At 28.8% G+C, this 10,675-nt stretch overlaps 1 protein-coding gene across 2 annotated transcripts in view; it reads right to left on the bottom strand.

Annotated features, from left to right (window-relative positions):
• LOC107444278 (uro-adherence factor A-like) overlaps nt 1-10,675 on the bottom strand; it is a 706,709-nt gene that overhangs the window by 110,789 nt on the left and 585,245 nt on the right. For both annotated transcript variants that reach the window (XM_071182438.1, XM_071182439.1), the window contains one exon: nt 10,156-10,412. In XM_071182438.1, the coding sequence (XP_071038539.1) occupies nt 10,156-10,412 (257 nt within the window). The remainder of the gene's footprint in view (nt 1-10,155; nt 10,413-10,675) is intronic.

Raw genomic sequence — 10,675 nt, 5'->3', positions numbered from 1 at the left:
ATAAACAATGAAGAAAAAAATATAAAGAGCAACGTTGATATAAATAAACAGCATGAATCAACTAGTGGTATCCATTCGTCGAATTCTATCACAGAAAAAATTCTGGAAGGGGTGTAATGTGGTGTATCTACCACTCTAAATATTGAATACCAATTCACTAGTATTTAAGACATGTTAACTTGATTCTATCATGAGGTACCTTTTGATAGATGAAGGTTGACATAGTCTATTTATAATCCCCACAAGTTATACTAGCGCCATACGCCGCTAGAGCCGTTCTCTTATTATGAATTGTTTCTTCAATTGCTCCTAAACAGGTCATAATAGAGTAGTGCCTTTAGCATGTATGGGTTCCTATGCAGTTTTAACCTTGATGATGCGCCTTGATGCTAAGCCGACATTTACGATCCCCCTGTTATTATATAACGTTTTTAATTTTGTACCTTTCAACAAAAATAGACTAAAAAACTTTTAAAAAAAATCTGTAACTTTAGGAGCAAAGCTAATTTTGTATTTGAGATCCCCACTTCCGAATTAGGCAAGATCAAGGATTTTTATAAATGCAACACAAAATTTGTTCCCCAGTGTAATAGATACGATTTTCCCTCGCCCACAACATATATAAATTATTTTTTCTTCTTACGATAGTGCAAATGTATATTAAACCCGTTCAATGCAAAACAGCTTTCACCACACATTTCTAAGTTAATATTATCATCATAACTTCTATTCAGAAAAGAAATCTTTGGGGCGAAACTGCATTATATTTATGGAAACCTTTTTGCATGCAAATGAATATCTGCCTAACTTCAAAGTGACATTAATGACAGCGAGAAAACAAGTTGTCTATTAAAACCTGGGAAATATCCCCTAAGAAACCTCATTAATTTTTGAGGCAATTTATTCTCATGTCTCGTCCCCAAGAAGAACTCCATAACTAAAGCATCTTTCTTACTCACTGGAACAAAAAAAAAGTTTCTTATCTAGATTCGACTCTCAAAATATGAGAGTGTTCCTTAGCTGAGCTCACAGACTTTTATGCATCATAAATACATTCGCAGCTGCAAGAAATTACTGCTATTTTCAAAATTTATGATCACAAGCATTGATTTCAAAGAATTATAACAGAGAAAATAGTCAGTAATTGGCGGAGAAAAATAAAAACAATCACCATAACTTAAGGACAATTGCACCTAATTTATTTCGTTTCACTGCACGCTTGGAAACTATAGAATAACTTAATGGTGAATTCTTTTATTAGTTATGGGTATTGAAAATAGAGTTGTGTAATAATAGTTTATTTTTAGGAACGTATTCCCCAATGTTTACCATAAAATAAACAGTTATATGCAATTATGCAATTAAACAAACTGATTTTAAACTATGGTTCGGTTTAACTCTTTCGTAACAGAATAGTTTTTATTTTCTTGTTGTTGTTAAAAAAGAAAAAAAAAACACTACACTTTAAACGACTAATGATTTTAGATTCTTTTTATTAGGTTGATAAATGGCTACAATTAAATTCTAAATGTTGTATTTAATCGCTTTATGATTATTCGAAAATATTGATCGTGTATTTTGAATGTCTTAATATAAATTTAAATATTTAGGTCAAAATCTTTTTTACATTGAAATGAAAAAAGAAAAAAACGATACTAATTTTTGTTCTTGATTTTGACTCTTTTCTTGCTAAGAAAGTGTCTCATTACTTTAAGCAATCTTTGAATTTTAAGATCTAAATCAAGTTTTGAATAAAATTCTTTTTACTATTTAAGAAGCTAAAAAAAATAATAACCATATTAAATTAATGAAAAAAAGAAAAAAAGAAATTAAAATTAGCTATTTTTTTCAATGTTCACAACTATTATTTAAATTTTGACGCACATTGACTTTTTAATAATGACACATTTTTCTAATTTTTTTCATTCAAAAAATCTAAAATAGATTAATCTATATATAGTTTTTCTATTGTCAAACATTTGTAATAAGTATTTGTAAAAACAATTTTACTCTTAAGAAACTGGCTTCCAAATTAATTTCAATTAATGCTAGATTCTAATGATTTTACTAGAAATTTTTTTTTTTTTAAATTTTTCACTCGGAAGTTAGAATATTAATTATTTTTCATTCTTATTGGCTGAAAAATAAAGTAACTTAAAAACAAACATATTTGGCTTAAGATCTAATTTTAATTTTGATGCATGTTTGACTTCTTCAAATTTTCAGAACATAAATAATGTTAATTCTTTAAAATTTTTATTCCGCTTGGAGGCTCTGATCCCTGCTCGCTCCGCTCACCCCTACCTCATAAACTTCTTCCTAAACTTCAATATTTTCCACAAAAACACAGAACACTTTGTTTTAAATCTATACAACTATTTTGGCTTTAAGTGAGAAACATTTTGTTACTATGTTAATTGTAACGAAATAGACGATTATCTAGATTTTGAAAAAATTTACAAGGAATACTGATTTTTATTTTTAAACTGTCGTTTAACAGTCGATCCAATTTTGGATTTATAAACTACCCATGTTCAACTCCGTAGCCTTGTATTTTTGAACATAATCCAGAAATCAAGCGAAATCCTGGATCAAGTATCGTGTGAGAATTGCTTTAGTGGAGGACTTTTTGATGGAACTAACCAGCATTTGCGTTACATGGAGAGGAATACCACGAAAATATCCCACGGTTAGCCTGACGACAAGGGGACTTTTACGCATGATCCGTCTACCACTGGGAATATTTTATGTCACCACTGTGGCCGATGTGACCTGGGTGCAGAATTCGTATCGACAAGCCATCGTTGGGATTCGAACCCGGTTCAGCTTATTGGAAGGCGAACGCTCTACATCCTGAGTCAGCACGGCTTAAAGAATACAGATTGTGTGAATGTGTAAGATAAATGAAGTAATAATAATCTCAAATAGAGAAGGCTTCCAATCACCCGTTAAGTTTTTATATTTTTAAAAATTTCACTATAAATGTTAAAATTTATATCTGGCAACATGTAATCTTTCTTCATCTTGCAACTTTTGATTGGCATCTACTCTCGGTGGAGCTTATTAAAAAAATAAAAATGTAGTGAGGGGAAAATAAATTTTCTAGGATTATGGATTCAATATTTAAAGCAAAAACACTACAATCAGAATTCATGAAGAAGCACTTAAATTTGCAATAACTTTAGATAAAATTGAAATTCTGAAATAAAATACTCATTTACGAAGAAAGCAAGCTTTACTAGTACGCTATGTTTTTATTTCGTTGTTGCATTTCAGCGGGTTACAGAGCCACTAAATATGGTATTTTTTCCCCAAAAATGTATTTAACACTTAAAATTCTCAAAATAATTACCAAAATCTTAATCTTTTTTATTCTGTCGTACTCCATTAACTTTTTTTTACATGCTTCCGAAATTTCAAATTTTTTGGAGTTTTAGATTTTGTGCAGCAAAGCTAATAAAATGTTTAAAAAAAATTCTGAATGAAGCTTAGTGTAAAGTTCATAGACAAAAATTGCCTTCTTAGCATCCCAAATTTCAACTGTGTAGCTGCATTCCGGTGGCCAGCAGAGCGGCCCGTGTGTAATTTTTACGTTGGGTTTAACAGTTAATCCCTCCGGAATTTCTTTTTAATCTATCAGACTCCCCGTAATTTTTCTACAATCCATCTCAATTTCAAGTTTAAAGTTTTATAGTTCACGTGCAGAAAGACAAATTGTAACGTTAAGTTGAATGACCAAAACAGTGGCCGCTGTGAATATAGTGAGAAATATGTAATTTTATTTATTTTTAGATTATTTTATTGATTGAAGAATAGAAATAATTTTTTGTAAAAAATTTTACTCTTAACATTCTAAATCACAAAAAAAATTTAATTAAAGATTGATGTGTCCTATTAATCAGAAAATAACGATCTTTTTTTAAATTTTTATTTTAAAGTACAGCTCTAATTTTAGATTTGAAACACTTTATTTTTCAAAAATTAAATGTAGGGTAAACAAACCGGTGAAGGAACACTACCCAGTGAAGGAACATTTCATATATATTGATTGAAAATACGAATTTGAAAGTTTTTCTTTAGATTGATTGGTAACAATATCTTACTGCCAAACAATAGGAAGACATCTAGGAATGTTTTGGATTACTCGCCAAATAGACTTTTCTGGAAAAATGTTTGAATTTGTTATTATCTCCGCAACAACTTGTTTCTTTGAAAAATTATAAGGTGAGTGTTTGTATTTATATGTTTGAAGTGGAATTAATTGCATGTAATAGTTTTATTTTTCTCACTGTGAAAAGGAGAATTCAAAAAGTTACGTTTTACTTTTTTTTAAGCATCATAGCATAATAAAGTTCTCAGATAAGGGGGTGTTTATTCACTGGATCACCAAACGATGAAAAACCAGTGAAGGAACAAGTGTTCCTTTACTGGGTTTTTTTCTAAGTTAATGAAAATAAAAGATAAACTTTAATTTTCTTGTACCTTTAGTGATGTTCCGCATCAAAAGTATGTTAAAAATACGAAAAACAACTTCTAACCAGTGAGGGAACAGGCATGTTCCTTTACTGGGCATAGATTTCCCAGTGAATGAACAGTATGTGTTAATATGTTGACACTTTAATTTTCAATTCATGATTACAAAAAAAAGTTAACATTTTCCAAGTATTTATATGTTATAATTTCAAGAATAGGCTTGTTTTTAAATATTTGTATGGCTTATAAATTCATAAAGAGCATTAAAAAATAACCAAAATTAAGTGTTCCTTTACTGGGTGTTCATTCACTGGTAAGAGCTGTTCCTTCACTTGGTCTTCTTACTACTTGTTATTTGAACCTCCAAAACTTTAAAACAATATTATGTAAGTTCTCTACAATTTTTTTACATAATTTGCAATTAGTAACAAATATGTTGACACTGTCATTTAACTAAAATTACGAATTTTGAAATTAATATGATTTTTTAAAAGGCTAGCAAAGCTTAAGTGTTCCTTCACTGGTTAGTTTACCCTACTTATTTTTTTAAATTTTTTGATCCTTTAGATACGGCTATACTTCTTTTTAGAGTTTCTCATGTTGTTAGAAAATAAGTGTTCGGAAACTATAATCTAAAAAAACCAGCTCAAATTTTAGTTTATTTTTTATTCTTTCTTTTCTTAAAAAATGAAAATTGCGAATAAGTTTGAAGTAAATAAATTTTAGATCTAATCTTACTTACCGTTTAGAATAGTTTACAACCTAATAATAAAAAAAATCCATTAAAGAAACTTTTGTTGTTTTATAATAAAGAACGGTTCTGGAACTAATAAAAAGAGATCTTTTGAGTTAAAAATAAAACGATATATTTTTTAAAATAAATTTTAGTTATTCAGTTCAGGTTGAAGCTAAAATAAGCTAATTCTATGTTTCGATAAACTGTGAATTTTTATATTAAGCAGAAAATAAAAGTTATTTTCATGAAATAAATGTATTTAGACTAAATAACAGTTACTAGTTTTAACTAATCAAAAAGTAATGATGATTATGTACAGAAACTAGAAAAACAACTTCGCTGTTTATAATTATTAGTGCAGAATTAAAAATTAAAAGTAAATATCGTTTGGAATTTTTAACAAACATTTATAAAACTAAGCAATTTGTGAATTTAAAGTTCACATTGTAATGTGCCGCCTCGAGTAACATATTTTTTTGAAACATTAAAAAATTATTAAAGTTAAAGTAGTTAGTTATCGAGAACAACTGAATAAGTTTACAGTAATTTGTTGACAAATATAAATAAATTTTAGGTAATTGTCTATCATTCATAAATTTTAAGATGCCAATTGAAGATTTTAAAAAAAATTAACTTATTTTAGATTTATTAATATGGATATTAAAGCAAAGCAAACTTATTTAGAAATTGTTTTCTAAAAAGTAAAGTTAAATAAGAATTAAGAAAGAAGTTAAGTAGGAATTTAAGTTAAAATAGTTAGTTATCGAGAACAACTGAATAAGTTTTCAGTAATTTGTTAACAAATATAAATAAATTTTAGACAATTGTCTACCACTCATCTATTTTAAAATGCCAATTGAAGATTTAAAAAAAATTAACTTACTTTAGATTTATTAATATGGATATTAAAGCAAAGCAAACTTATTTAGAAACTGTTTTCTAAAAAGTAAAGTTAATTAAGAATTAAGAAAAAAGTTAAGTCGGAATTTAAGTTAAAATGGTTAGTAATCGGGAACAACTGAATAAGTTTTCAGTAATTTGTTAACAAAAATAAATAAATTTTGGACAATTGTCTACCACTCATCTATTTTAAAATGCCAATTGAAGATTTAAAAAAAAATTCACTTATTTTAGATTTATTAATATGGATATTAAAGCAAAGCAAACTTATTTAGAAATTGTTTTCTAAAAAGTAAAGTTAAATAGGAATTAAGAAAGAAGTTAAGTCGGAATTTAAGTTAAAATGGTTAGTTATCGGGAACAACTGAATAAGTTTTCAGTAATTTGTCAACAAATATAAATAAATTTTAGACAATTGTCTACCACTCATCTATTTTAAAATGCCAATTGGAGATTTAAAAAAATTTAACCTTTTTTAGATTTATTAATATAGAGATTAAAGCAAAGCAACCTTTATTTAGAAATTGTTTTGTAAGAAAAGTATTTAAATAGTATACATTAAGGCTTTCTTTTTAATATGTAAATTTTTAACTTATTGTTTACACAATTCTTTTGGTAGTCGTTAAGATGATTAATTGGTTAAGCAAAGGGATTGTGAAACTGAATCAAAAGCGGCGTTATGTTTCAAAACTTATAACTTGCACGGATAATTTATGCAGTTTAAAGTTTCTTTTGAAACAATTAACTTTAAAAGTTTTGCTTCATTAATTTCTTCTTGAATTATTCATAACTGGTAAATTAATGTAGGCACTTTTAAGACCTGAATATAAATTAAGGCTAATGATTAACTGTGTTTCTTTTAATTAGTGGATCTTTGCTTTGAGTACAATTAAGTGATAAGTTCGAGATTAAGTAAACAACTAAAGTACTAAGAATAAGAGAAATTGTTCAGAAAATATGCAGAAAGTTTTTAATTTTTTAGTATTTCTGAATTGGAGACAATTTTGACTTTTGTTATTTTTTTATTTTATTTTATAACCGTCGTTGAACAGCCGACCCAATTTCATAGGTTTACGACTACTAATGTTCAACTCCGTAGCCTTGTAATTATGAACCAATCCAGAAGACAAGGAAACTCCTGGATCAGTACCCCCAGAGGTATTGATTTGTTATGGGAACATGGAGGACTTTGAGACTCGACAGATTTAACGTGCATCAGTCACCATTTACTACACGGGGAGTCTTCGGCCGGCGAGGATCGAACCCACGACCTCTTGGACATGATAAACATAAAAAGGAAAAATATTAAAGACATGAATGCTAGGGTTCAATGTAATATTAATGCTACAGCAAATTAGCACTACGCTGAAAAAAATTTGAATCAAAATTACTATATTTTTGTTATAAAATTGCCGATACTTCTTACCGTAAAATCAGTTTTTACCATAACATTTTAAGGATCAAAAGTTCTAATCGAGCGTAATTTTTACAGTAATAATTACTGTAAAATCACTGAATCACTCTAATTAAATAAATATTTCTGTAAATATATACGGTATAATATTTTACGGTAAAAAGGGATTTTACGGATGATCTACATAGAGTGCCGGTACTTTAAATCGTAATTTGATCCTTAGCTTCAAAGAAAGAAGATAAACAATTTTATTTTTTAATGCTAAATAAATTTTTTGAAAAGTTGATAAAAAGTTTAAGTTTTATGTATTTTTTTTCTTTTTTAAGTAGTATAGTAGGTAAATAGAAGTCACCCAACTGGAACACTCTTTACCAATGGATTCTGAATTCTGAATTCTTTTTTTTTATTAAATAATTACTCAAAAGGCATGAAACTTTTGCGATTGTCATGTATATCATTAAGTGCTAAGGGGATCAATTTCTGATACAAAAACTGTTACATATTGTACATGGTGACTTTAAAGTATCGCACATAATAGTAACACAAAGATTAATTGAAATGTTTGCTTTTATTTCTAGCTCACAAAACTTTTGTGTTTGAAAAGCAATCGTCTTTAAGAATATTTTTCTAGATTTATAGAATTGAAACTGTGACAATCAAAGTTCAAATTGCCGTTTTTCTCGTTTAAATTCGAAATGACACTTTTTCAACACTGTTTTTATTTGTGCTTCTGGTTGGCGAACTGAGAGATGAAATTTTTTAATCTTTTCCCAGGTTTTCAACGTCTAATCCCAATTCATGAAAAATCTTTCGGATTACCACCCATCTTGTAAGTAAAATAAAAATTTCAAGGCCCCCTCACAAATGATAATAATAATTTAAATGTTTTCTGCCATTTAATGTCGTCAAATATTTTTGTTATGGTACACTTTAATAACCATGCTTTTAAGCTATTGAAAATACGCACAATTGCCGGTATTTGTATTCCATACTTTTTTTATGTTAATTTTGATAAAAAAAAAGTAAAATTGCTTAATTAATAATTAATTGTCCTGTATTCTGTTCTGATGTTAATAAATGTTTATTAATTTAGTTATGATCATTGTCTTTCTTCATATTTTGGGTGCTAGGCATTTCCTTCTGCATACCTAAAGAAAAAAGGATACCCTTAGATACCTGAAGCTGGCTGAAGAAAAATGGTATGACACACTTTCTGCATTTTATAGCTGTGAATCGCTTGAAGACGTTCGCATTAATACGTTTTCGACGATACTTAGACTTTTGTTAATTTTGTTATGATGATTGCCTTTCCCCATATTACGTAAAGATTGTAAAGTTAACAACTTTTTGATGGGGCTACTTACAATAGAGGAAGAAAGCAATATTAATTTCCTCTATATATTTTTTAAAGATCCTCTAAATATTCCTATCACTCCTTAAATATCTATTATCTTGCTCACGTCCTCCTAAAAGTCTTCGCAACTCTCTAGGGGTGGTAGCTTCCAAGTATGAGATATCCAACATGTATGCCAATCTGTATTATAGAAAACATTTTTAAACTTATTTATTTAAATGAAAAATAGACTCTAAAAGTGGCATTAAGAAAACTGTAGATTGGAGAGAGAAGCTGATTTCATATTTGAAATCAGCGGCGTGAAGATATCTAAGATCGGTAAACAAATCTCATGTAACAGAAAAAAGAAATGCTCCCTAGTGTAAGTTAAAAAATGCCTTTGGAGAACAAGCTAAGCTGCAAATATTTAGTACAACTCTAATAAATATATTATGTATTCTATAATAGTAATAATAAAATTAATATCTATTAATATTTTCGTATGTCCTAAATCAGCCACATGGGTATTTGACAGATTTGTGCTTTTGGCATGTTGTGAACGATATATACAAACAAGAGCCCCATGGAATACAGAAGTAGTAAATGGGAATATAACTGTAATAAACGGGTTCACAAAAGGAATAGAACAACTCATAGAAACAGTGGTGCACTATGCGTAAGAAAAATATGTATAGTATTGTTTATAGTTTTTATAGTAATGTAAATTATATAGTAAAATAGGTCACGTAAGAAATAAATTAGAATGCTGAGTTAGCACTTAAGAAAAATGGATATTATGTGGCTATTAAAAGCTTTGTAAACTATGATTGATGATAAACATATGAACAAGATATAACAAAAATAACAATAGGAGTATTGTAGATATCAATAGAGAGCTGTTAGTAAGGAGAAAAATAGTTTAAATGAGATAGATAATATAAATGAGATAAGTGTCAGATTTATCTTAAATAAGAGAAAAATAAAGGTATTTAAAGTAATGGATTAACTTCTTATGCATACCACATTTGCAAAGCTACATGAAAGGGTACGTATCAATGAAGCAAAACTCAAAAATAGTTTGATAATTCTATGATGAAATATACATAAATGAATTTATGCAACGAAAACTTTCCAGCTTATGTGTCAAGTATGATATACCCTATAAGGGATAGATTTATATAAGAGATAATTCATTTCTAGGCTATGAATATCTTATACTCTAATTTGCATGTATATGTTATAATTTATCCCCAGTGTGTTTGCCATGCAATTTTTAAAACTGAATGATTAAGATCGAACCTCTTTTCTGTTGATGCAGTACTGCTCTCTAATATCCTCTCTGGAGTAGATGGGATGTCCCTTTTTGTTTCTGAGGATCAAACTCGACCGCCGCTTCACCATTTCATCATCCGAGTCGTAGGTGATGGTGTCCGCCGAGAGGTCCACTTGCACACTCTCGTCCACCAGTGGACCACTCCCGCCACCAGACTTCAACGACACTGGAGTTCCACCCCTGGAGCTTAAGGTCAGCCGGGAGTTGGCCAAAGACCCTCCAACTGGAAAAAAAAAATCATTTGTGAGTTATGGAATCAAATGAATCAAAATGTGGAGTTCAAAAGGAAGATAAAACAAAGAAAAATTATAGACATATGTAATAGGTTTTATCTGCATTTTGAACTTATCTAATGAGTTCTGTTTACTTGCAGCTTATGCGCAATAAATGAAACTTATTGTTATTCTTAACTTTCTAACTTTCTTGTATTTTCTTGCATTCTCTATTTTGTTGTATATATATATATATTTTCTGCCATTTAATGTC

This window comes from Parasteatoda tepidariorum, chromosome 6 (assembly GCF_043381705.1).
Source record: "Parasteatoda tepidariorum isolate YZ-2023 chromosome 6, CAS_Ptep_4.0, whole genome shotgun sequence".
Lineage (NCBI taxonomy): Eukaryota > Metazoa > Arthropoda > Arachnida > Araneae > Theridiidae > Parasteatoda > Parasteatoda tepidariorum.
The sequence above is the reverse complement of the archived record's forward strand: the minus strand, read 5'-3'. Positions and strand labels throughout refer to the sequence as shown.